At 45.9% G+C, this 27,424-nt stretch overlaps 1 protein-coding gene across 1 annotated transcript; it reads left to right on the top strand.

Annotated features, from left to right (window-relative positions):
- Positions 1-19,325: 19,325 nt before the first annotated feature.
- On the top strand, positions 19,326-22,664 carry LOC115472513 (the record flags this gene model as incomplete). Its single annotated transcript, XM_030206802.1, has 2 exons — positions 19,326-21,533; positions 21,930-22,664. Coding segments are annotated over 2 exons (2,943 nt in total), but the record flags the coding sequence as incomplete, so codon positions are not given.
- Positions 22,665-27,424: the final 4,760 nt, after the last annotated feature.

Here is a 27,424-nt window from a genome sequence, read left to right on the forward strand (position 1 = left end):
GGTGCCGTTGTGTCTGTCGCAAAAGGATGACCAGTGGGTAACACGGTTGGTAGCGAAGTTTATATGGCAGGGTAAGAAATCGCGTATGCGAGCGGCTCAGCTCTTTTTACCAAGAACAGGGGGGGGGGCTGGGGCTACTGAGTATCAGACTCTTTTCAATTGCCAGTAACATGCGCCATCTCACGGATTGGTTCCGGGGATCATCCTACTTTTCATGTACTGGGGCTGAGACGAAGCTGTTTGCACCGGAGCACTTTAGTGCCTGGTTGCATGCGGCGCCGGGGAGACTTCGGACACCGCCGGCTTTTGCACCAATACTTATGCCTCTGAGGAAAGCTTGGAGGTGGGTCTGTAGGTTGCCCAGTAAATTTGTGTGGTAGAGACTTGTTGTCTCAATTAGGACTGTGTTTAGATTTTGGAGATAAAGAAATACCAAGTTTGCTCACCATGGTCCACCAGTTGAATAATGAAAATAAAGTAAGGGTTATGGAAGAATTACCGCAACATATTTGGAGTACAAGTGAGTCACCATATGGACTAGCCGTAAATGCAAAACCCCATAAGATAGAATTAATAGAAGGGGCACAGGGGCCGAAGCAAGACCCTTACCCCATACGACCGAAATTAGTATCCAAAACCCTGGAACACATTGGTAAATTATTGAAATGTGGTATTATTGAACCTTCAGTATCCCCGTACAATACCCCATTGTTTCCGGTCCCGAAAGGGGAAAACAATGTAAGGATAGTACATGATTTAAGAGAGCTAAATGAGGTTACAAAAAATCAATTTCCGATTTGTGCAAACCCCGCTACCCTTTTGCACACCCAGAATATATATGCGTACAATACTGTCATTGACTTGTCTAATGCATTCTTTTCAATACCTCTTCATCCAGAGTCTAGGGATTTGACGTCATTTATAGTACAGAATGAGGCATATCGGTGGACTAGGATGCCGCAAGGCTTTACTGATAGTTCATCGGTATTCTCAAAACAACTAATGATGGATTTAAAGGATTTCAGGAGTCAATTGCCTGGCACGGTGTCATTGTTTGTCTATGTAGATGATATTCTACTGTCTGCTGAGACTGAAGCAGAATGCCTAGAATGGACTAGAAAATTATTTTTGTTATTAGGAGAGTTAGGATATAAATGTAACAAGGAGAAATGTGTTGTAGCTCAGTCTACTGTCACCTTTTTAGGACAAAATGTTTCAGCAGAACATAAGGTCATTATACCGGAAGTTATATCTATTTTAAATGAGACCCCGGTACCGCAAACAGTTACCCAGTTACGTGCTGTTTTGGGAATGTTAAATTATTGCAGACAATGGATACCAAATTATACACAAAAAGTAATGAGACTTTATAAACATTTGAAACTGCCCGCAGCTACACCAAAGAATACACTAATTGTGTTGGAAGAGCAGGATAAGATAATATTGGCTAAGATTGTGAGGGATTTGTTATCCCCAGGACCTTTAGCAGTAATAGATATCCAATCACCTGTGCATCTGTGGGTAAAAGACATGGGAAACAGTTGGGCAGCTATGATTAATCAAAATAATGAGGTAAATACACCAGTAGCTTTTTTGTCAGGCTCTTTTAATCATGTGGAAAAGGGAATGAAAGAAATACCAAAGTTATTGACAGCTATTGTGGCAGCAGTAGGCAAATGGAGAGCACAAATGCCTTTTGTTCCTATTGTAATACATACCAACCACACGATTAAAACGCTGTTGAGCCCTAGCCAGACGGCATTGACAGCCACTAGATTTGGAAAATATCAAGCAGTACTTTTAGGACAAGATATAAGAATAATACCATTAACTAAAGAACAGAGAAATAAGATAGATCTGCTTTTTCCTGTCGATCTAGAGGGTGAGATCGATACTATAGAAATCCCTACATTTCACTGTCTTACTTTTGAACCCTTATCTGATGGGTTAATATGGTTTACAGATGGAGCTTGTGAAAGGACTGTTGCAGGCTTTGCCTGCGTGCAGGTAGATGAGAATCTAAGAAAGATAATGCAAGTACAATATAAAACCCCTCCTGACCATACTGCACAGCATGCTGAACTTTTGGCTGTTATTACGGCCTTACAACACACTGATATGACTCAAAATGTCACCATATATACTGATAGTGGTTACGTTGCAAGTTCACTACAGTATCATATATTAAAATGGCAGCGTAGGGGGATGATAACCAGTGCAGGTAAAATCTACAACATTACACATATTGGAAATTGCTGTTTGAAATTTTGGCAAGAAGGGAACGTGAAGGTAGAAAAACTGCAGTTGTGTGGACCCCGGCCCACACTGAAAGGCCAACCTTTGAGGCACTAGGTAATGCAATGGCTGATGCAGCAGCAACGGAGGTGGTTAAGCAAAGTGAAAAGATTTTGTATAATACTAGACAGACACAGGAAGGGCCACTTACGAATGTAGATAAGATTGAAATGTGGCAGCCGGAGGAACAAGAAAGTGAAAAATGGTTGAAGAAGGGATGTATGCAATTGGGAAGTGAATGGTTTAATGAGGAAGAAGGATTACCTTGCATGCCAATGAGCCAGGCAATTAAGGTATTGACTGGGTGGCATGCAACCATGCATTGGAATAAAGAAACAATGAAACAACAATTTGAGCAAAGATTTTGGACTTTGAAAATTGATAACTTGATTCAACAGGTTGTGCAGAATTGCATGGTATGTAATATTAACATACCTAAAAGAGGTCCTAAAATATTGCCTGGGACACTTCCAATACCAGAAGGCCCAGCTAAAGAATGGTACATTGATTTCACTGATATGATTGTTCCAGTGCAGGGAAAAAGGTATTTGTTAGTTTGGGTGGATGCTTTCTCAAGGTGGATAGAAGCATTTCCATGTAAAAGGGAAACAGCACATGAGGTGGTACAATGCCTGGTAACTCATATTATGCCGAGACATGGGTGTCCGTCTAGAATAATTTCTGATAACGGGACACATTTCAATAACAGTATTTTGAAAGAAATGGAAACGATTATGGGTTTAACACACAGGAAAGTATCAGTGTATCGCCCCACCTCCAATGGTTTGGTGGAGCGCTACAATGGTATTTTAAAAACAAAATTGAGAGTCTTATTAAAATCTCTCAATAAAGAAATGGTGGGAAAATTATATACATGGCTTGATGTATTGCCATTAGCATTAATGACAATAAGGGCCCAACCTAATGGGCGTACAAAATTGACCCCATTCCAAATTCAGACAGGACGTCATTTCTTCCCGATGCAGACAGCAAGTACTGATAGCACAGCTCAGTACTGGCAAAAGCTACAACCGATGTTGAACCTGACAAGTGATATGATCCGAACAAATGTAGCATCACAGGCAGGGACTACTAATGATGTTTGTGCTTTTAAAGTAGGTGATCTAGTACTACGAAAGAACTTTACACATAAAACGTGGAAGGATCCTGTGTATGTAGGGCCTTTTGCTATCACGGCCCTTACTCAGACCGCTGCCCGTCTGGAAGGTCATACTTCTTGGATACATTTATCAGATATTCAACGAACTAATAATATTGAAATAGACAAAGAATAAACAAACATCATGTCCCTAAACATGATGGTATTGGGATGTTGTTGTTTTGTTGTTGTTTGTTAATGGACAATGAACACATATGAGAATAGACTTGTTACAGCGGCCAAGATGTTGAATTTGACTGATTGTATCATATGTGCCCACATCCTTGTCCTTGCCAGCTATGATATATGGGACTACAATGATAAAGTTGGGTGGGCACCGTTATCCCAATAATACCTGTGTAAGGGATGGTGGAAACCTTCATTGGACAAATGAGACTATTTATAAGCAAGCCTTGCTTACGGACGACATCATTTTGGTGTCTGATTAAATAGTATGACAACTGGAAACATTCCCCCGATAAAGTGCAATTACACGCACAATGTTGTAACAGGTAATTGGTCTATAGGAAGAAGTACAGTGATTGTAAATGTCACAGCCACCAAAGAAAAGTGTGGCAATAAAACAAGCTGCAATAAGACTTTAACTTAATGGTATGTATAATGATGTTAACACCTTGGAATATGCTTTTAATTTGTGTAATTTTTAATGCCACATTAACTAATGCAATTGGGCATTATCCTTATAATTGTTCTTATATGAAAAGTAAGAATGACAGGTATCTATGGTGTGACTATAAGTTATAGTACAATTGAATCTGTTTAATGCTGTGTAACATGTGTATTAGCATGTTTGCAAAGATGTGCCAGGATGCTTTTAAAATGACAATGGTAACTGAAATCAAGAATGAACAGAACTTTAATATGTCAGAAGAAAATATTGAAAGACGTATGATAAAGATGATGAAAAGGCAGAGCTTGCAGGCACAGCATATCATAAATAACAAGGGGGAGGAGATTTAGAAGGGAGGTAAAAAGAAACAGACTGGAGCTGAAACAGATGTGTGAGGCCTGAAACAATCAGTCCTCAAGGGAGGATTTGTTGAATAAAAGCATGAAAGATGGGGAGTGGAAGGCTCCATGATTACAACAAGCTGTTTCAACACTAAAATCTCCTGGGACATGAGAAAAGAATGTGGCAACACATCAGCCAAAGGCACGGCTCCAGAAAGTCTGGGGGAACGATAAGGGAACACAGATGCAGCATATGTTCTGCTTTAAATTAAGGATTTATGGTATGGTACAGCCTGCATATAGCCTGCACGTAATGTCAGGAGAAGATTATTCATAAAACAGTATATAAGGAGGGTAGAACAAAGAAGTAGTAAGCATTCTGACTGCTTTGTCTAGATATGCTTCCTGAATACCTCCATTGAAGGTATCCAGTAGAATTGTAAATAAACTTTTTATATTAAATAGGAAATTCGTCTAGCCTTTTCTTCAATTTTAAATAATCCTCTGTTATCTGGATCAGGGCCCTTGAAACAGAAAGCAGTTGGATATAAATGCAATGAAATCAACCAGAACAGGGACAGCCGGAATAAACAATAAACAGGACATAATTAAAGGACATATGAAGCTGCACAGCTAAAATAAAGTAGCAAAAAGCAGGAAAAACCAGTGTATTGAAAAGAAAAGATGTCTGTATAATAAAGTTCTTAAAATATAAAGGCAGCTGAATTCTCCCTGAAGAAAGAAAAAAAAACTCTGCATACATGCTCATTTAGAAAACTGGCCAGTTTGCACTCACGCCCACACAACACAGTGATGACGGACAGCAACAGAAAGGAGAAAAAAACGCTGCTTTAAAGAACAGCACAACCTCTGCCAAGAACCCCTGCCAGGAAGGAAGAAATACAGCTCCCTTTAATCAAACGTAATGGGACGCAAAACAGTTCTCAGTGAATCAAGTAACACAGAGTGCTTGCAAGTTTAAAAAAAAAAAATCCCTCTTTCTCTTACTAAAATGATGTCACAAGAAACCCAGAGAAAACAGTCTCACTGCCTGCACAATAAATCCAGCACTTTTTTTCTCACTGCATTCTAAAGCAAACAGTAACCAATTCCGTGACAGGCTGTTAACCAGCTCACTCCTCCTTAGACTTTAACAATTTGTGGCATGACATTTTAATAGCCTGAGCCATTAAAGGAAAAACAGTACATACGCAAACTTCCAGATACTGACTTCTTTATCATGCTCCCAGGTCCACAAATCATAAAGAATCACTGATACACACTATTTTAAATATACTATTTCGGTCCTGCTGTCTATGAAAGCAGTTGAGAACTAAAAATTAACATCACCTATCAAAATCAACATAAAAATAAGAATACTTACAGACGTCTTCAAAAATTCCAGACATGCATCACTTATGCAGTCGACACGTCCACCCAGCTCACCTGCACTTATGCTAGTGACCGCAGCCACCTAGCCTTTTGCAGTGAGATTCTTCAACCCTGCAGGTTGTTCATATCATATCAATCTCCGGAGTAATTCTTCTTATCTTTCTGAGCCAGCAAATCTTTCCACAGCCAGCTGCAGAAATAGGTCAGACTTTTTTTTGATTAGGTTAGTGGGGGGCAAACCAAGGGCAAAGGGCAATCATGTCCCTGTTCGGAAAGCACCAAGATGTGTTTTCCGTCCCTTCGCCCTCACAGGGAGGGAAAGCACAGATAAGAAAGAGAACTTAGACTCAGTTAGGCACAGCCAGTAAATTACCTTTATTAGTATCTCACAAAGCCAAAAATACAAAATATAGTCCTCTCCCTTGGAGCAGGTTGTCAGCAATGCGCATCCTGAAAGACAAGGACTGCTTAGCTAACACCTCTCTCTGCCATCACATATATACTGTCATAAGTTTTGCTTTCCCCTAAACCATGTGATTTCCCCTAAACTAGAATCAGAAAGTAGCCTCTGCCATATATGGGTATATCAGTCTCTCCTGACGTTGTGTGCACATGCACCCTTAGTGGCCATTGGCTAATCGGTTATCTGTTCTTCGTGCACAGCCAGAACAATACCCTTGTGTCCTCTCTCTGTCTATCTCCCCAAATGAAACATTCAGGACATCTTAGGCTCACACTATGTCCCCAGCCTATCAGCAACTGCCAAGGTTACCTTATATAAAAGGCATGATCTCAGCTCCTGAGAAAAGCACTGTATGATGCAAAGATGCTAACTTCTTAGGCCAAGTTGTGAGAACCAAAGTGAGCAAAGTACAGGCCTCAGTAGCAGTAGTTAGCCCTTAGTAATAGGCCTAACATAGGAAGGAATATACAGTACTAGTAAAAAAAGGCCCGTTTCTGTCAGAAATGAAACGGGCGCTAACAAGGTTTTCCTTGGAGTGTATGTTTGAGAGAGAGAGTGTGTGTGAGAGATGTAGAGTGTGATAGACAGAGCGTGTGTCAGAGACAGTGTATGTGATAGATGGAGAGTGAGTGTGCACCCCGTCCCCCTCCCTTTATGGTCTGGGGCCTCCCCCTTCCACCACCCACCTTTCTGGTCTTAGGACCCCCCTCACCCCCCCACACCTTTCTGGTCTTAGGACCCCCCTCACCCCCCCTACAGCCACCCATGTCCACCGACCCTCCCCTCCCCCCTGCCCCCCTGCAGCCACCCATGTCCAGTGACCCTCCTCTCCCCTGCCCCCTTGCAGCCACCCATGTCCAGCGGCGACCCTCCTCTCCCCCTGCCCCTCCTGCAGCCACCCATGCCCAGTGTCCCTGCTCTCCCCTGCCCCCCCTGCAGCCACCCATGCCCAGCGACTCTGTTGAAAATGGCCGCCAAGACTTCCGTTGAAGTCTTGGAGGCCGCCCTTGTAAGTATCGGCGGCCATTTTGAACAGCGATCCGGCATCGGGGGAGCGTCAGCAGTGCCAGCACCAGCAGCAGGCAGGCAGGAACGTGGATCTTTTCTGCCTGCCCCGAAGATTTCGTTAAACACAACCTGGGTGGATGAAGGAGGGGCAGGTGAGAGAGTAGGGTCGCTGGACATGGGTTGGCGGAGGGGGGCAGGGGGAGAACAGGGTCGCTTGAAGCCAGGGGGAGAGGAGGGTTGCTGGACATGGGGGGGCAGGGGGGGAGTGCAATCCGCTTAAGTGCAACCGTTGTGACCCAAAGAAGCTTGACATCTGATAAACATATGTACTGTACTGTATACAGTCTCAGTTAACTGACATTAGGCTGGCTTGAAGTAATCAGTTATAGTCCTCTGTATACTCTTGGGTCTGTGAGTTCCATAGACTACATCTGCCAGACGGTAAAAACTGTCATAGCACTGACATCCAGTGGCCTCCAGATAGGCCCGCACGGTGTTGAGACTCTCCAGTGCTCTTGCAAAAATGACAGGAGGAGGTTGTTGAATTTCATCAGCATGTGCCTCACTGCTCATTTCTTCATCTGTTCCATCATCAGCCGTTGTTGCCTGCATGTAGGAGCATATCTCAACATCAGTGCTGTCTTTAGCTGTTTGTAGATCGTAATCAACAGCTACGTAGCAATGGAACTCCTCTTTAGTAAAACCAGCTGGGATGTCAATAACCTCTTCATCTGATGCGTTTGCAACAGCTGCACCCACTTCATCCCTCTCCACATCCTTAACAAAGCTTGCCCGCTTGTAGCAGTTCACAATGGTTGCCTGTGTAACATGATTCCAGGCTTCTTTCTGCATATGTAGGGAATCGAACAGTGATAGATTACGAGCCAGTTCAACAGCACATTTATCCTTCACAGTCTGGTCATCCATAACGCTCATCAGATGACGTAGCACAAGAGCCCGATAATGTTGTTTGAAATTGGCTATTATGCCCTGATCCATAGGTTGGATCAGAGAGGTAGTATTTGGTGGGAGGAAGACCACCTTGACGTTACAGTCTGACATCATCCCTGTGTGCAGCACAGTTATCACAAAGCAGCAAAATCTGACGCTTTTGTACCCACATTCTAGTGTTTAACTTCTTTAGCCACTGCTTCCAAATTTCCCCAGTCATTCACGAATTTGCATTAGCCTCATATGACACAGGAAGTCGTTTAACTTTCTTGAAGCAATGGGGCTGTTTGCTCTTTCCAATGATGAGGGGTTCCAACTTCTCACTCCCATCCATATTGCAGCAAAGGAGGATTGTCAGTCGGTCCTTCAATGTTTTACCTCCAGTAGTTTTGGCATGTTTGAATGCAAGTGTTCCATCAAGAATCGCTCGCCAGTAGAGATCATTTTCGTCAGCATTGAAAATGTCACAAGGTGCAAACTCGTTCAAGATGGTAGGAAGAACTGAAACAACCCAATTTTCTGCACCAAAGTCATCAGCATCTTGTTTCTCACCTTGCTGTTTTCTTGAATTTTATGCTGTTCCTTTCCTTCCATCTTTCTAACCATCCAATAGTGGCTTTGAATTCAGTCCAAGACTTTCTGCTACCTGGTTAGCTTTCTCCATAAGCAGTGGACCACTGACAGGAAACTGTCTGCTCCTGATTTGAGAAAACCACCGAAGAAAAGCATATTCTACCTCCTCAGCTTTTCCCGCACGTTTTCGTTTCCGTTGTGGATTTCTATTGTTTTGCCAGTCTTCCAGAAGCTGGTCTTTCTGCTTCAAGACACGTGAAAATAGATGCTTGACTTTCTTTGTTTTCTAATTTTTTAAGAACTTCTATTTGTTCAGCCAGTATTCAAGTCTTACAGTTCCGCCGTCACTGCAACGACGATGACCCCGGTGCATGCTCCATCAACATTCTCTCCCCTTATCTGCCTGGGGCAGTTAAAGAGGTGGTAAATTTGAAATCTCGGTTGTCACGTGCCAATCGGCTTCTATATTCCATGCACATGCTTATGCGGAGTCTTTCCTGCAGAGGAGCGGTCTTGAACCATGCATAAGCGAATCTTGCACTTATCAGTGGTGCGCTAAAATGAAGTTTGTCCCCCTAGAAATTGATGGTGCCAAAAACGGGACCGAAGTATGGCATGCAGTTAAACAGAGCATGCTCTTATCTGACGTGCACTTAAATGGAGTGCACTGTGTATATATATATATATATATATATATATATATATATATATATATATATATATATATATATATATATATATATATATATATATATATAATTTATACATATCTCTATATCTATCTATATGGAAAAATTAGGACTTGCCTGGTAATTTTCATTCCTTTAGTCACAGCTGATGAATCCAGGAACTGGTGGGTTGTATCCGCCTACCAGCAGGTGGAGATAGAGAACACTGTAGTGTTCCTGGATGTCCAGTATACGATAATTCCAAAGCAGAACGAAGAAACACAACACAGACTTTCCTCACAGCCAACAACTGCTCCCTGAACCGGAGCAAGAGAAATGAACAATTGAGGGACCATATCAACCTCCTGCTACATAACTTGTCATTATAAAATCTACTCTCTTGTTCTTATATTTTGTTATTTTTTTAATGAAATACTAGGAAAAACAAAAAAATCAGACAGGCAGGGATCCTGGATTCATCTGCTGTGACTAAAGGAAAGAAAATTACCACGCAAGTCCTAATTTTTCCTTCCTTATCATCAATAGCAGATGAATCCAGGAACTGGTGGGATGTACCAAAGCACTCCCTAAACTGGGTGGGAAAACACAGCTCCTCAGGAGAGAACCTGCGCCCCAAACTGTACATCCTCTCGCGCTGCCCCGTCCAGATTATAATGTTGAGCAAAGGAGAGATGGAATGCCCAAGTAGCTGCCCGACAGATCTCCTGACGTGAAATGACACCTGTTTCAGCCCATGAGGAAGCCTGTGCCGCCTCTGGCGGAGACCTACCTGACACTAGGTAAGCAGAAAAAATGGCCTCCTTAAGCCAGCGAGCTATGGTGGCTTTAGACAAAGGAAATCTGTGCCTCAGTCCCGACAACAAAATGAAGAGATGGTCCAAGCACTGGAAATCATTCGACATCTGCAAATTCTGTAGCAGAACTCTGTGGACATCCAAAAGACGCAACTGCCCGAAAGAATCTGGAAAATCTTCCTTCCGAAAGGAGGGCAGGAAAAGTGGATGATTTATATAAAAGGCCGAAACAACCTTAGGAAGGAAGGAGAGTACAGTCCGTACCGTAACCCCGGATTCTGAGAACTATAAAAACAGATCCCGACAGGAAAGAGCCTGAAGCTCCTCCACGCGGAAGCCATGGCTACCAAAAAAACCACTTTGAGTGTAAGATCCTTCTCCGAGGCTCGTTTGAGTGGCTCAAAAGGAGCTCTCTGCAGAGCCCTCAGAACCACCCCCAGGTTCCAAGATGGGCACAGACTATGCAAAGGACGGTGAAGATGTAAGGCCCCCCGCAAAAACCGGATGACATCCGGATGAGCAGCCAGGGAAAATCTGACCACGCGCCCTCAGAACAGGCCAAAGCCGCCACCTGAATTGTAGGTCAGCCCCTTCTGCAATCCTTCCTGCAAAAAATCCAACATCTGCGACACGGAAACTCGCAACGGTGACAAATCCCTTACAGCATACCACGACTCAAAGGTACGCCACATTCGGGCATAGGCCACCGAAGTTGACTGCTTGCAAGCCTGCAGCAATGTAGCAATAACACTGTTAGAGTAGCCCTTCTTCCTCAACCTTGCCCTCTCAATAGCCAGGCCATAAGACCAGAGCGGGAGGGATCTTCCATACTCACCAGACCCTGATGCAGCAGATCTGGAAAAAGAGATAGGCAAAACGGAGCTGCCACCAACAACCGCTTGAGATCTGCATACCACGGTCGATGCAGCCATTCCAGAGCCACTAGAATCACCAACCCGTGGTGAAGATAAATCCAGTGACAGCCACGGTTGAGACATCCCTGCGGACCTGGGATCTCTCCTTCTGCTGAAAAAGCATTCCACTGTGGCATTTGATCCAGACGCCATGAGATCGATGTTCGGAGTCCCCCCACTTGCAACAAATCTGAAGAAAGGCCTCCGCCGGGTTGAGACAATGCCTGATTAAGAAATCGGCCTGCACATTGCTTTGCCCGGCAATGTGGGCCGTTGACAACAGCAACAGGTGGCGCTCTGCCCAGTTGAGAATGTTGGCCGCCTCTGCGTCTAGTGTTCTGCTCTGAGTGCCTCCTTGACAGTTGATGTATGCTACTGCCCTTATATTGTCGGAGAGAACTTGGAACGCCTGTCAATCCAGAATCCTGCAGAAGACAAGAAAGGCTTGGAAAATTGCTCTCAGTTCCAAATGATTGATGGACCACCCTGCTTCCAGAGTCATCCACTGACCTTGCACATAGTGATTGAGGCAATGAGCCCCCCCCCCCCAACCTGTCAGGCTGGAATCCATGATCACCAGCAGCCATTGGCGCAAATTGTCATTAGAGAGCTACCAAGCCATGCTGCACTTTGCTGCAGGGAGCCAAGGCAGCCGCTGTTATTTCTCCAGAGAGATTGGGTTCCAGCGATTTAGCAGGGAAAGTTGTAGGGGCCGCATATGTGCCCTCACCCAGGGAACCACTTCCAGGGTGGCTGTCATTAACCCAAACTGCTGCACATAATCCCAAGTCCGAGGTAAGCGCAAGAGAAGGCGTACCTGACCGGAGCTTGAGGTGCCTGCTGTCAGGAGGAAAGACAGAGCCCAAAGCTGTGTCGAAGCGAACTCCCAAATATTTGAGAGACTGTGAGGGGGGGGTCAGATGACTTTTGGTAAAATTGACCACCCAACCCAGAGACTGCAGGAGTTCTATGACCCAGGCAGTCGCTAGGCGACTCTCCTTGTCTGAATCTGCCCTGATGAGCCAATTGTCTAGATAGGGATGAACTCTGATCCCCTCTCTCCTCAGAAAAGCATCCATCACCACCATCACTTTGGAAAAAGTGTGAGGTGCCGTGGCCAGACCAAACGGCAAGGCGCGGAATTGAAAATGCCGGTCAAGAATCGCAAAAAGCAGAAATCGCTGATGAGGAGACCAAATTGGGATATGCAAATATGCCTCCTTGAGGTCCAGAGACATGAGGAATTCCCCTGGTTTAACTGCATCTATGACAGACCGTAAAGTTTCCATGTGGAAATGCTGCACTTTTTACGGCTTCATTGACTTTGCACAAGTCGAGCACCGGCCTGATAGTTCCACCTTTTCGAGGAACTACAAAATAGATCAAGCACCGACCAGAACAACGTTCGGCCTGAGGAACAGGAACCACTGCACCGAGATCCAAAAGAGACTGCAACGTGTCTCTGATAGCTGCCTGTTTGATGGCAGTGGCGCAGCGGGATTCCAAAAAGGTGTCTCCAACGGGAGCTGCAAATTCTAACCTGTACCCATCTCTGATCAACTCTAGAACCCATTGATCTGACGTTACCTTGGTCCACTCTTCGAGGAAAAGGGACAATCGACCCCTATACAGGGAACAGAAGAGTGGACCTGCACCCCATCATTGTGATGGACGTCCCTGGGTCCCTTGCCTCTGACCGGTACCTGAAGACCGTTTGTCCGAATGAAAGGAAGTCCTCTGCTGAAAACGTAAACACTGGGCAGAATTCTTGGCCCACCCAGGATGGTACCGGCAGGCTTCTCGAAACCGAGGCCTCGAGGAGGAGGAGCCTCTGGCTGAAGACTTGGGCTTATCCTCAGGAAGACACTGGGTTTTGGAATCCCTGAGATCTTTAGCTGTTTTCTTCAAGTCCTCTCCAAATAAGAGTTTCCCCCGGAACAGCAACCTGGCCAAACGCTGCTTCGAGGCCATATCAGCCAACCAATGCTGAAGCCACAGCAGACATCTAGCCATCACCATCAAGGACATCTGTTTGGCGGACGTCCTTACCAAATCATACAGGACATCAGCCAAGAAGGCTAAAGAGCTGATTCCATCCATGGGGCCACATCAGAGAGAGAGGCGGAACCCTCCGAGGGTTGCTCGACTGCTTGCTGAAGCCAAGAGAGACACACTTGAGCCGCATAAAAACTGCAAATAGCAGCTGGCAGCGCCAGGGCTGAAACTTTGAAAGAACATTTCAAAGAAGACTTCATGCAACAGTCTTGCATATTCTTCAAAGCAAACCCCCCCCCCCCCTTCCACCGGGAGACTAGTCTTCTTAGTAACTGCCATAACCAGCGAGTCCAGCTTAGGTAGTCCAAACAGAACCCGATGATTCTCCTCAACAGGGTAAAGGCAAGACATCGCTGTAGCCACTTTCAAGGCTGCATCCGGCTCCGACCATTGAGCTGTGATAAGCTCTTGGATGGACTCGTGAACTGGGAATGCCCGAGTAGCTTTCCTTGTAATGGCCATCTTGGAATTAAAGAAAGAAGCTGTGGATACATCTGCATCTTCAATATTGAGAGCCTGTAAGGCATCAGAACTGAGAGAAGGGAGTTTGTTGTGATGGAAAATACGCACCGCTGTAAGGTCGTCTTGTTCCTGCGGTAAAATACCCCCAGGTTCTCCAATCTAGAGGGCCTAGAAGATTCTTCCGAACTGTCAAAATAAAAATGTTAAAGGGCATGAGGAGGTATCAAGGCCACTTCAGACCCTGAATAAACCCGCCTGCATGTCAGGCATGTCCATCGGAGAAGAAGGTACCAAGCCTTCAGAAGTGAGAGGGACCTCTTGGGCCGAAGAAACACAAGAAGGCATGGAGAGATTATGGAACTCCAGAAGAGCTCTCTTCATGAGGAAGGCCCGGTGCATAAGTAAAACAAATCTCCCTGACCATCTGCCCCAAAGAAGGGACCGCAAAACGAGAATCCCTTGCCAGCAGAACAAGCTCAGGGCCTACCCCAGGCTTCCCCATGCACTCACTGTCAGAAGAAAGGGCGAGCCGTGTGTCCCCTGGCGCTTTGCAGATGGCGCCACCGCTGAGTTCCGAAGGGAAGGAAAGGTCCTTGTCAGCCGAGACCGCCACACTCCCCAGTGCGGAAGAATCGAGGCAGTTCATGCTACACACTCCCGCGCGGACCTCCTCTTGCTGCAGCAGTAGCAGCGCTTTATTGCCTCAGCTGCCATGAGTAAAACGGGAGCGCTCGAAACAAGCCATGGCGCGCTGAAAATCAACTCACCCCATTCATGAGAACTGGAGCCGGGACCAGGAGCTGAGTACAGCGCTCCAACTGCTGAAGACCCGGTCCGGAGGAGCCCGGGTCTGCCTGTAGCGTCTCACAAAGGTGAGGAATAAATCAAGCCTCTACTAAACTTTTTTTTTGTTTTGGTCTGTGAGGAAAGCTAGGAGGCAACTGGCAGGCACACAGCAGCAACCACTGTAGAAAAGCTGGGCACCTTCAACCACACACCCCCTGCTCAACTGGCAAAGCCCAGGAGCCTCTCAAAGTTACAAATCCAGGAGCTGGAAGAAATCTCTCCACCACCTGTTGGAGATAGAAATATACTGCAGCGGGAAGGAGATGGATGTCCAGGGACACTACCTTCTTTCAGATCTCCGCCTGCTGGTAGGCAAATACAACCCACCAGTCCCTGGATTCATCTGCTGTTGATGAAAAGGAAATAGTAGATGATGGCAGATAAAGACCTGTGTATTCTTGGTTTCAGATTAATTTTGTCCACATATTTCTATTTTCACTTTGTAGTCGCTAATTAATTCTGTATTTAGGGTTTCTTTTACTAAACCACACTAGCGATGCCCGCACAGCCACTGAGAGGAAGCCTATTCAATTCCCATGGGCTTCCTCTCATTTGCTGCACCAGGAATTTAGTGGGTTTTCTGTGTAACAGAGGCCAGATTCTGTATGCATGAATTCTCTACATAGCAATCTATCATAATGGGTCATGCATTTGATACGCTGCCTTTTTCAGTTTTCCTAGAAGGTGTACATCATGTTCAAGGGGCCATAGCAGTGAGTTTTGGAAGTCAGTGCTGACATGGTAGATTTGCTTTAGGTCCTGCATTACGTTTTGCTGAGTACTGACAGAGTTGCTGCTACTGTTATTTTTTTTGTATGGTAAGTTTTATGGAGAATGTCCTAGCTCAGCTCGGCACCCATTGTTGTGAGGCAGTGGGCAAAGAATAATTCTAAGAAATCATATTTGTTAATTCTAACTTTTACTCTGCAAATAAAGTGAAGGAATGCCAGATGGTTCAGATTATTTTCAATGTCTAGCTTGGCCGAGCAAAAGGTTAGAAAGGTCAGTGAGAAATGAAACTCTGTCCCTTGTGATTGATGGATTGCTAAATGCTGGCACAGCTGTAAACTATTATGAATGAACAAAGGAATGAGCCAGACATGCTGTAGTTTAAAAGTAGTTTAAAGCTGAAATAATTTCAGAAGTTCTTGATATGTAGATTTTGTTATAAGGAGATAGCTTAGATATAGATATAGAGACCATTATAAGTATGTAGAATATGTCTTATAAGGATGCTTACTTTAGAATATGCTGTATTCTGTGTAAATTAATAATTCTGTGTGGAATGTCTGTTCAACTCTCTGTCTGACGTTCTGAGTAGGGCTGCAGTGAAAAGATCAACATATGGTTTGACTTAGCCATAGTTCTGGCTGGTTTGATGTATGGAGCTGATAGGTGAAAGAGGTCAGGACTAGTCAGCTCTCTTCTCCTTGATTAATTATAGGTAAAATGTAGGAATGGATCTTGAAAGAAATAACAAACTATAGCTGTATGCTATTAAGTAAGATTGGCCCTTGACCCCTTTAATGAATGCCAGAGTTTAGTTAGCAGTTAGTACTAGGAATATGAGAATAATAAATGTAAGAATATCCATTATCCTCTAAGTGAACCCAGGTTAAGCTATAGATGAGAAATCAATCATAATAACATGCAGGAGTTCTGGAGCCCAAATGTCTAGCTTGAGGGGCCCCCAGGTCATAGGTCAGTTTAGGATGTCTGGAACCTATGTAACTGATATTTGTATAGAGCTGATTGGTTGAGGCAAGGTAATCAATCTATTCCTTAACCAATTGGAGAGTAAGGGGGGCTAGGCTAGGCTAGATAGAACTGTATTTAAGTGGGAGAAGAAGCAGTTTACGTCAGAAGGAGCTCAGAAGAAAAAGAAGGACAGAAGGAGAAGACAGAAGAAGGAGAAGACAGCATAAGAAGAGAAGCAGCTGAGACAGAAGCCACAAAGACACAGAGAGCTGAGAAAGAGAAGAAGAGACTTAATGCTGATGTTCTACTTTGTTTGCTGGCAAATAAAGAAGATTTCTCTCTCATTCTGGTGTGCTGTCTGACTCCTGAAGTATCATAAATTCATGCATCAATTCCTGCAACAATTCTTGGTGGCAGCGGTGGGATCCTGAATCCTGCATTAATCCCAGCACCCAACTGACTGGAGAACATTCACCGGGTATGTATTCTGTATTCTGTATTGTAATCCTAGCTAGGAAATTGTAAACCAGCCCCTCAAAAATTGGGGGAAGGAGAGTCTGATCAACTCTCAGCGAAGGCCCTAGTACCTTCTAGTCTAGTGGAGATTAGAAGCGAAAACGCTTAAGCTTATCTGTATCTGAGAAATCTGAAATTGTTGGGTGGGATTTTCTGTACTGAATGAATGTGTGATGCGTGAATGCTAAATGAGTGCGGACTTCTTATAGCTGCGTTTCCAATTAACGCGAGTTCAATTGGCCAGCAACGGAAGGAAGCGATTGTTGTCTGTCTACCATTTTGTTTCTGGATCTGCGGACCCCTTACCGCAAATTCAAAAAAAATTCCCCCCCCTCTTTGTGTGTTGTAACTGTAAGCATTATGGGAGGGAAATCGTCTAGACAAATTGATACTCCCCTAGACTGTATGCTTAAGAATTTCAAGAAAGGATTTTTAATTAATGACTATGGACAGACTTTAAGCTCAAGTACTTTAAGAACCTTGTGTGAAGTTGAGTGGCCATCTATGGGAGTGGGGTGGCCCCCTAGTGGCAGCTTAGATATTGAAGTAATCCGGAAGGTCTACAGCATAATTGTAGGAGAACCAGAATATTCTGAACAACTCCCTTATATAGATTCCTGGGATAGCCTTGTGACTGACCCTCCCTCTTGGTTGAAAACTTATATGGGATCCCCAGTAAAATTCATGTTAGGCCGTGCTCAAAGAAAGATTAGAAAATCTAAACTAGAAGAGGGAAAGAGCCCTAGGAAGCCTACCACCCAATCGGTGGCTTCCGCCCCTACCCTGCCTGAGAAACCCATACTCTCTGATGACCCCTCAGACCTTGAGCCACCACCTTATGGCCCATTGTTGGGGTTCCGTGCCGCCCCTAGAGATCCACGCCGCCCAGCCCAAGCTTCTCCAGCACAGGCTTCTCCGGATAGCTCCTCTTCTGTGCAAACCCCGTCACATCCTAGGTTGGACTTTTCAGCCAGTCTCTACCCTCCTCTGCCACATCCTTCCCTGTTAACCTCCGAAGACCCGCTTTGGGCTCCACTCCCTGATTCCTCAACTCCTGACAGCCCAGCCTCTCCTTCTAATACCCCTCCCCACTCATCAGGGGCCCGGCATCCCTTTCAATGGACTGAATCACCTGTGACCACCTCTCAGTCTATGAGTACCCCTCCCCATCCCTCAGGGGTTCAACACACCTCCACTGAATGGGTTAGACCCGCTGCAATCACTTTTGAGCATGATAGGAGGGTAGCTCCTAGCTCTACCTCAGATTCCATTCCCACCTCCTCGAGAGTTCTGCCACTCCGTCAGGTAACTACCACTCGACCGGATCCTAATAATCAGGGTCAGGTTATACAGGCACAGGCCTATCAGTATGTACCCTTCACAACCACCGATCTCCTGAATTGGAAGACGCATTACCCCTCTTATACTGAAAAGCCTCAGGCAGTGGTGGACCTAGTGGCTAGCATTATGGCCACCCATAACCCAACCTGGACTGATTGTCAACAACTTCTCCTGACCCTCTTCACAACTGAGGAGAGGCGGAAGATTTTGCAAAATGCTGAGGCCATCACGCGAGAGCGTGTCCCCGGGGAGACACAGGACCCAGAGGGATGGGTTAGAGCTCAGTTTCCTCGCGCAGCTCCAGTTTGGGATTCAAATAATGAGCAGCACTATGAACTGTTGTCTGGCTATTGCCGGGACTTGCTGGAAGGTATGAGGAAAGGCATAAAGAGGCCCATTAATCTGGCAAAGGTCTCTGAAATTCTCCAAGGGGCAACTGAATCCCCTGGGGCCTTTTTAGAGCGACTAATTGAAGCCTACAGAACATACACCCCATTTGATCCTGAAGCACTAGAAAACCAGAGAATGGTGAATAGTGCATTGGTGGCCCAGAGTATGCCAGATATCCGGAAGAAGTTGCAGCGTCAGGAGGGATTCGCAGGGATGAATACCACCCAGCTAATTGAGATCGCAACCAAGGTTTTCATTAATAGAGATCAGGAGGTGCGCCGAGAGGCTGACCGGAAGATGCAGAAGAAGGCCGACCTTTTAGCGGCAGCCATTACTAATTCCACCCTTAATCGAGGTCGACCTCTAGCTAATGGGAAGCCAAAGTGGGACCCCGGACCACCAGCCAGGCCCCGAGATTCCTTCAATCAATCCCGGCCAAGGGGGGAGAATCCCAGACCAAGATTGGAGAGGGATCAGTGTGCCTACTGTAAGGAAAGAGGGCACTGGAAAGATGAATGCCCCCAGAGGCGCCAGGGACTGAGAAGGGGACCAGGAGATCGAGGAAGCCGAGGCCGAGTTCGAGAGGGAAGATATGAGCCTGCTGAATCTGACATCATCGGGATAGCCGAGATGGCAGAATGGGACGAATAGGACAGACCGGGTTCCTACAAACTGGGCTCCCAGGAACCTATGGTCAAGTTAACTATAGGGAGCCGCTCAATTCCATTCATGATTGATACAGGAGCTGAACATTCTGTTGTGACGGAGCGATTAGCGCCTGTGTCTGGAAAAACTGTCCGAGTGGTGGGAGCCACGGGGGTGCAGAACCGGAGGCCCTTTCTGACAACCCGTAGATGCCAATTAGGCTCACACACAGTCACTCATGAATTCCTGTATATGTCAGACTGTCCAATCCCTTTGTTAGGTCGAGACCTGCTGTCCAAGCTTAGGGCCCAAATTTCCTTTGACTCTGATGGCCAGACTTCGGTCTCCTTTCGGCCCCCGACATCCAGCCCTAAGGGTATATTGAGTTTCTGCTGCCCCCTTGAAGAAGAATGGCAGCTGCATCAGTCGCAGGGCCAAGTTGACCTACCCCTGGCAGATAGCTTTCAGGTCAGTGGGGTATGGGCAGAAGATAATCCCCCAGGGTTGGCCCGAAATATTCCTCCTGTCCATGTAGACTTACTTCCAAGTGCCCGGCCAATCCATCTTCGCCAATACCCAATTCCCCGAAAGGCTCTGGAAGGGATCCAAGCACACCTGAATCGTCTGTTATCCCATGGAATTATTCGTCCTTGTCAGTCTCCATGGAATACGCCACTGTTGCCAGTTCAGAAGCCAGGGACTGAGGACTACCGGCCAGTCCAAGACTTACGAGTGGTCAACAAATCCACTATCTCATTACACCCTGTAGTGCCTAACCCATATGTCCTGTTAGGATTGATACCTTCTGGAGCTACCCATTTCACGACACTTGATTTAAAAGATGCCTTCTTTTGTATTCGGGTGGCCCCCGCCAGTCAACTGCTTTTTGCCTTTCAATGGGAAAACCCAGTAACAGGAAGGAAGCTTCAGTATACATGGACCCGCCTGCCACAGGGGTTCAAGAACTCCCCCACCATTTTTGGGACAGCCCTAGGGCAAGACCTTAAGACTTTTAAATCTGAGCCTTCCAGGCGAGTTTTACTCCAGTATGTAGATGACCTCCTGATTGCAGCAGTGACTCAGGAAGAGTGTTTTGAGGCTACCAGAGAATTGCTGGAGCTACTCTTGGATGCAGGCTATAAGGTCTCACGCTCAAAGGCCCAACTTTGTCAGTCAGAAGTGAAGTATCTGGGCTTCTGTATTTCCCAGGGAAGTCGGAGACTGGATGTCAGTAGGAAGCAAGCAGTTGCTGCAATTCCTCAACCCAAGTCCAGAAGAGAAGTTAGGGAATTTCTGGGAGCAGCCGGATTCTGCAGAATTTGGATTCCAAATTTTGCATTGATGGCGAAACCCCTTTACCAGGCCACAAAGGGGGGTGAAAAGGAACCATTTGAATGGGGACCTACAGCTCAACAATCCTTCATTGCCATAAAGAAAGCCCTACTCCAAGCCCCTGCGTTAGGCCTTCCTGATGTGGAGAAACCTTTCTCATTGTATGTCCATGAGCGACAGGGGGTTGCTCTGGGTGTGCTGACCCAGATGATGGGATCCTGGCAGAGGCCTGTTGCATACCTGTCTAAACAGCTGGATGGAGTGGCTAAAGGATGGCCAGCCTGCATGAGGGCCATTGCAGCAACAGCCTTACTGGTCCAGGAAGCTGATAAGCTGACCTTGGGGCAAGAACTGGTTGTTAAAGTCCCCCACGCAGTTCTTACCCTCATGGAATATAAGGGCAACCACTGGTTTACAAATAACCGTATGGTTAAGTACCAAGCTAGCTTATGTGAGAATCCACGGATACACCTGGAAACGGTGGCTACATTCAATCCCGCCACTCTTTTGCCAGCATCTGAGGGACCACCGGATCATGATTGTATCCAAACCATGGATGAAGTGTACTCCAGTCGACCAGATCTTAAAGATGTTCCGTGGAGGGACCCAGATGTAATTTATTTCACAGATGGAAGCAGTTACGTGGAGAACTCCAAGCGATTGGCAGGCTATGCTGTGGTGACAGAAGACAAGGTGATAGAAGCAAGAGCCCTGCCCCAAGGAACTTCAGCCCAGAAAGCAGAACTTGTGGCCCTCATACGAGCTCTGGAGCTAGCAGCAGGACTGGTAACCAACATTTATACTGATTCCAAGTATGCCTTCACAACTTTACACGCTCATGGAGCTTTGTATAAGGAAAAGGGACTCATAAATGCTGCAGGCCAACCTGTTAAGTATGGACCTGAAATACTTCAGCTGCTAGAGGCTGTGTGGGCACCTAAGAAGGTAGCTGTTATTCATTGCAGGGGACACCAAAGGGTAGATACTCCAGTGGCCCGAGGGAACCGCCATGCTGATCGGGTGGCCAAGGAAGCTGCTCGAGGACCCCCAGCAAGTACTGTGACCCCCCTGTTCCAAATTCGACTGCAAGAATGGACACCTATGTATACCCAAACGGAAGAGAAATGGGCTCAAGAGGAAGGTGCAGTAAGGAGATCTGATGGCTGGTTACATCTCCCTGATACCAGAGTTCTGGTGCCACGCCACCTAGCTTGGCCTGTAGTGTCTCAAGCTCATGACCTATCACACTTAGGGAAAACAGCACTAGCCCGCCTACTCAGTCGAGTAGTGGTGCTGGAAGGATTGGATAGTCTGGTTGCCACTGCCTCTGCCCGATGTACTCTCTGTGCCCAGAATAATGCCCGTCAGGGACCCCGTATTCCACCAGGAGTTCAGTCTAGAGGACTAACACCCTTTGAGTCTCTAGTTATAGACTTCACAGAAATGCCCAGGAGCGGTAGGCTCCGATACCTCTTGGTCATGGTCTGTACCTTTTCTGGGTGGGTGGAAGCATATCCTACAGTCACTGAGAAAGCCACAGAAGTAGCTCGAGCCCTCCTTAGGGATGTCATCCCCAGGTATGGATTGCCCCTTGCCATAGGTTCAGATAATGGTCCCGCCTTTGTTGAAGCCACACTTCAGGCCCTGTCCCGCGCATTGCGCATTACCTGGAAATTGCATGGTGCTTATCGTCCCCAGAGTTCAGGGCAGGTTGAGCGGGCAAACAGAACCTTGAAAAATAGCCTAGCAAAGATTTGTCAGGAAACCCAACTGAAATGGCCACAGGCACTGCCACTAGCCCTCTTCCGCCTCCGATGCACTCCAACTAAAGGAACAGCCCTCTCTCCCTTTGAAATTGTGTATGGGAAGCCCCCAGCCATTTTGCAGGGAATTAAGGGAGACATAGGGATTTTAGGGTCTGCCCAGGTGCAGGAGCAGGTAGCCCTCTTGGGCAAGATAATTTCTGAGCTTCAGTCTTATGTGAGAGAAATAAACCCTGTCCCCTTCCAGGCTCAGGTACATTCCTTCCTGCCAGGGGATAGAGTTTGGGTGAAAGACTGGAGGCTCCAGCCTTTGGGGCCCCGATGGAAAGGACCTTTTACTGTTTTGCTTTCTACCCCTACAGCTGTGAAGGTCGCAGGGATTACTCCATGGGTCCATTGGTCTCGAATTAAGTCTGCTGATCAGACTGAGCCCAGCACGGATCAGACGGAGCCTAAACAGTGGAGAGCAGAAAGTGATCCAGCGGAGCCATTGAAGATGCGCTTGACCCGAACCAAAGAATCTACTAGCTGAAAAGAAGGGTCAACTGCATACTGCAGGAGCTGCTGAACTTCGGCTTCACACTGAGACTCTTTCTTGCCCAGATTCTGGCTTTCTTGGAATTTGAGAGCTTGATCCTTGTCAGTTGAGGGTCTATCCCAACTGGTATAAGAACTCAAAGACTGAGAACATTATATGAGAGTAATCTGTGATTAGCACAGACTGTTGAAATATTATTGCTTAATTAGTTTGCTGTATTTGTTTTAGATTAGGAAGAAAGAAAATGTTAGTAGTTTGGATGCTTTTGTTGTTTTCTACTCCTTGCCTCCTTGTTCCTAAAACCCCAACTCGCTCCAACCTTTGGTTACACTCTGTCCAGGAACTAATTAGCCAGGCAAAGATTACTTCCCCTGTATGTGTGTTCCCGATTTTCTCCTTATACCACAGATGTCCCAGCTGTTCCTGTCCCTGTGCAGCTCCCAGCTCTTATACCTCCCTACTTTTCGAGTTCAGCCCTTGGAGCCAGGATTATACTTGGTGGTCCTTTTATAATGCTACTTCCCCTTCTGATTCTTCTCTAAGGCCAGTTTTTACGTCTCCCTATCCAGCTTCTGGAGTGTTTTGTTTAACAAGAGACATCTCAACTGTTCTTCCCATTCCCTGTAACTATACTAATGTTCTCCCAGAGAAGGAGGAACCTGTGTGGGTAGTTTCTCCAGGTACTCCTATGTGCCCTACTACCATACCTGCAGATTATGACCAAGGTGATTATCTGGCTCCTAACTATACTACTGAGAAGACTATAGTGTCCCATCCTATTTTCTACTTTCATAAGTCCCCGGGGTATGAAGGGGTTGCATCATATGAGCGGTCTGTTACAATTGGGGATTGGCACCTATGGTGTACAAAGTCTCCATTTCTTCTTCGTTCCCCCTGGGATAGGGGCTCGCATTATGGGCATCCTAATCTCCATCCTGTGCCTACATTTATTGGGAACTTTCGTCGCCCTCTCCTTGGTCATTACTGGCTCTGTGATAATGTCCTCCACATGATTCTTCCCCCCACATATGATTTTTGGTGTATTGGTAACCTTGAATTATTTTCCTAAAGTTATTCCTCTTCTCAAACCACCATCCCCGCACCGCTCTAAGCGAGAGGCCTTGTCCTTACCTTCCTCCGTTGCCACAGAGGATGAGGCGATTGAATTAGCCCTCCAGTATATTAACTCTACTTATCCTCTGACTAAAAAGAGACTTGTAGCCCTTTCTGCTACGGCCTGGATTCCAATTGGGGGCCCGGTAGCGGGTATTACTGAACTAGGTATGGCCACCCGGAGACTTCAATCCCTACTTCATGTTCTAGTTCATGAGCTGAACGTGGTAGTCAATGCATTGCAGGATCAAATTAATGAATTAAGTATAGTTTCTCGGTATAACCGTATGGGCCTTGATTATCTCTTTGCAGCCCAGGGTGGCCTCTGCACAGTGCTAAATTCTTCAGAGTGCTGTACCATTGTCATAAATAGGACGCATGTAGTTAGGCATGCCATGGATAAAGTCCTACAGTTGGCCAGCCTTAATGTGGAGGATTACCGAGGAGGATTAGACCTTACCTCCTGGTGGTGGTCATTGACCTCCTGGATACGTCCCTTGTTCATTTCCCTAATAGTCTTAGTTCTAGCAGGGTTGTTGTTTTGTTTCCTGGCCTCATGTGCTTCGGCAGTATGCCGTCGGACCTTAACAAGTAGGGTAATGGTGGTTCATAAGTCTATTCCTAGTTAGGATCACTATAATCTCCAGAGTTTGAGTAGTGAGACTTATCTCTGCATAAGCTGATTTTAGTCTCAAAGGGGGGAATGAGGCAGTGGGCAAAGAATAATTCTAAGAAATCATATTTGTTAATTCTAACTTTTACTCTGCAAGTAAAGTGAAGGAATGCCAGATGGTTCAGATTATTTTCAATGTCTAGCTTGGCCGAGCAAAAGGTTAGAAAGGTCAGTGAGAAATGAAACTCTGTCCCTTGTGATTGATGGATTGCTAAATGCTGGCACAGCTGTAAACTATTATGAATGAACAAAGGAATGAGCCAGACATGCTGTAGTTTAAAAGTAGTTTAAAGCTGAAATAATTTCAGAAGTTCTTGATATGTAGATTTTGTTATAAGGAGATAGCTTAGATATAGATATAGAGACCATTATAAGTATGTAGAATATGTCTTATAAGGATGCTTACTTTAGAATATGCTGTATTCTGTGTAAATTAATAATTCTGTGTGGAATGTCTGTTCAACTCTCTGTCTGACGTTCTGAGTAGGGCTGCAGTGAAAAGATCAACATATGGTTTGACTTAGCCATAGTTCTGGCTGGTTTGATGTATGGAGCTGATAGGTGAAAGAGGTCAGGACTAGTCAGCTCTCTTCTCCTTGATTAATTATAGGTAAAATGTAGGAATGGATCTTGAAAGAAATAACAAACTATAGCTGTATGCTATTAAGTAAGATTGGCCCTTGACCCCTTTAATGAATGCCAGAGTTTAGTTAGCAGTTAGTACTAGGAATATGAGAATAATAAATGTAAGAATATCCATTATCCTCTAAGTGAACCCAGGTTAAGCTATAGATGAGAAATCAATCATAATAACATGCAGGAGTTCTGGAGCCCAAATGTCTAGCTTGAGGGGCCCCCAGGTCATAGGTCAGTTTAGGATGTCTGGAACCTATGTAACTGATATTTGTATAGAGCTGATTGGTTGAGGCAAGGTAATCAATCTATTCCTTAACCAATTGGAGAGTAAGGGGGGCTAGGCTAGGCTAGATAGAACTGTATTTAAGTGGGAGAAGAAGCAGTTTACGTCAGAAGGAGCTCAGAAGAAAAAGAAGGACAGAAGGAGAAGACAGAAGAAGGAGAAGACAGCATAAGAAGAGAAGCAGCTGAGACAGAAGCCACAAAGACACAGAGAGCTGAGAAAGAGAAGAAGAGACTTAATGCTGATGTTCTACTTTGTTTGCTGGCAAATAAAGAAGATTTCTCTCTCATTCTGGTGTGCTGTCTGACTCCTGAAGTATCATAAATTCATGCATCAATTCCTGCAACAGTTGGGGGAGGGATGCAGAATTTGTTTGGATTTAATATCATATGGGGAAGCATCTGTGTGTTGGGGGACTGAGGAAAGCACTGTGGTTCAATGGGGGCTAAAGAGTGTAACTCTCCCCCTGCCCCCAATGTGGCCTGCATGTGCTGACTACTGCCCTCACTGCAGTTGTTAAGGGAGGGTCAGAGTATAAGCAGCAGCAGGTGGTGGGTTTTCCCCTTTAAAAAAGTTGGCAATACTTTCTATATATAACTACTGAAATTTACTCTGTTTCATTTTGTTACCACTTGATTCTTTGGGGTTTTTTTTTTTTACATTTCTTATACTGCCTCCAAGACCAAAAACTATTTAAGTGGTATACATGCAGGTACAGTAGGTATTTTTCTGTCCCTGGAAGGCTCACAATCTAAGGGCCTCTTCTAGAAAGCCATGCTATTGATTCCTGTGCGGTAAATGAGAAGAAGCCCATTCAGTTCCTGTTGGCTTCCTCTCATTTGCCACGTGGGAATTGCTAGTGAGGCTTTGTAAAAGAAGCCTTAAATTTGTACCTGAGGCAACTGAGGATTAAGATCACAAGAAGCTTCAGTGAGATTTGAACTGGGCTCCCCTGGTTCTCAGCTCACTACTCTGACGATTAGGTCACTACTCCACTTTTAATATTTAAATTTAATAAAAGGTATCACTTACAACTATTTTGCTGCACTTGCTTTATGCATATCAGACAATTATGGGTTCAGGCCAAGAAGTAAAAACCCACCACTTCAAGGATTTTTAACTCATCCACTGTAGCTCTTCCCAAGGCTAGGCCTACTTTAGCCTCTTCAAACAGCTGAGCCACCAGGGGCAGACTGACTATTTGGCAACCGGACAGTGCCTGAGGACCCAGGGCAGTATGGGACCCAGTGCTTCCACCCCCCCCCCCCCCCCCCCCATTCGTTTGATATCCCCTTCTCCCCTCTCTTTCCAGGTCTGGGACTCCCCCTCTCTCTCACCCTATCCCCTTCCACACTCCGGCATCCCCCCTGTCTCTGAACCCACCCACCCCCATGTACCTTAAAGAATCCTTTTCTCCATATGGGGCACTGGCAGCTTCGTAAGCTGTCTGGCCACTGATGCCAGAACTTCTCTCTGCTATGCCCACCTTTGTGGAAGCAGGAAGTTACGTTAGAAGGGGTGGCAGAGAGAAGTTGTAGCATCAGCAGCAGATGGCCTATGAAGCTGCCAGTGCCCCATATTGAGAAAAGGTATTCTTTAAGGTACACAGGGGGTGGGTGGGTTCAGAGACGGGGGAGATGCTGGTGTGTGGAAGGGGAGAGGGTGAGAGAGAGGGGGAGTCCCAGACCTGGGAAGAGAGGGGAGAAAGGGATGTCAAACGCATGGGGGGGGGGGGGGTGGAAGCACTGTGCCTCCTACTGCCCTGGGTCCTCAGGCACTGCCTGCAGGGAGAAAAGAACACTTTGAGGTACATGGGGTGGGGGTGGGGTTCGGAGTCAGGGGAGATGCCGTAGTACAGGAGTGAGAGGGCCGGACATGAACTCGGAAATGGAGGGGAAAGAGGGGGATATGTTGGCCTCAGGA

The sequence above is a fragment of the Microcaecilia unicolor genome, chromosome 6 (assembly GCF_901765095.1).
Source record: "Microcaecilia unicolor chromosome 6, aMicUni1.1, whole genome shotgun sequence".
Taxonomy (NCBI): domain Eukaryota; kingdom Metazoa; phylum Chordata; class Amphibia; order Gymnophiona; family Siphonopidae; genus Microcaecilia; species Microcaecilia unicolor.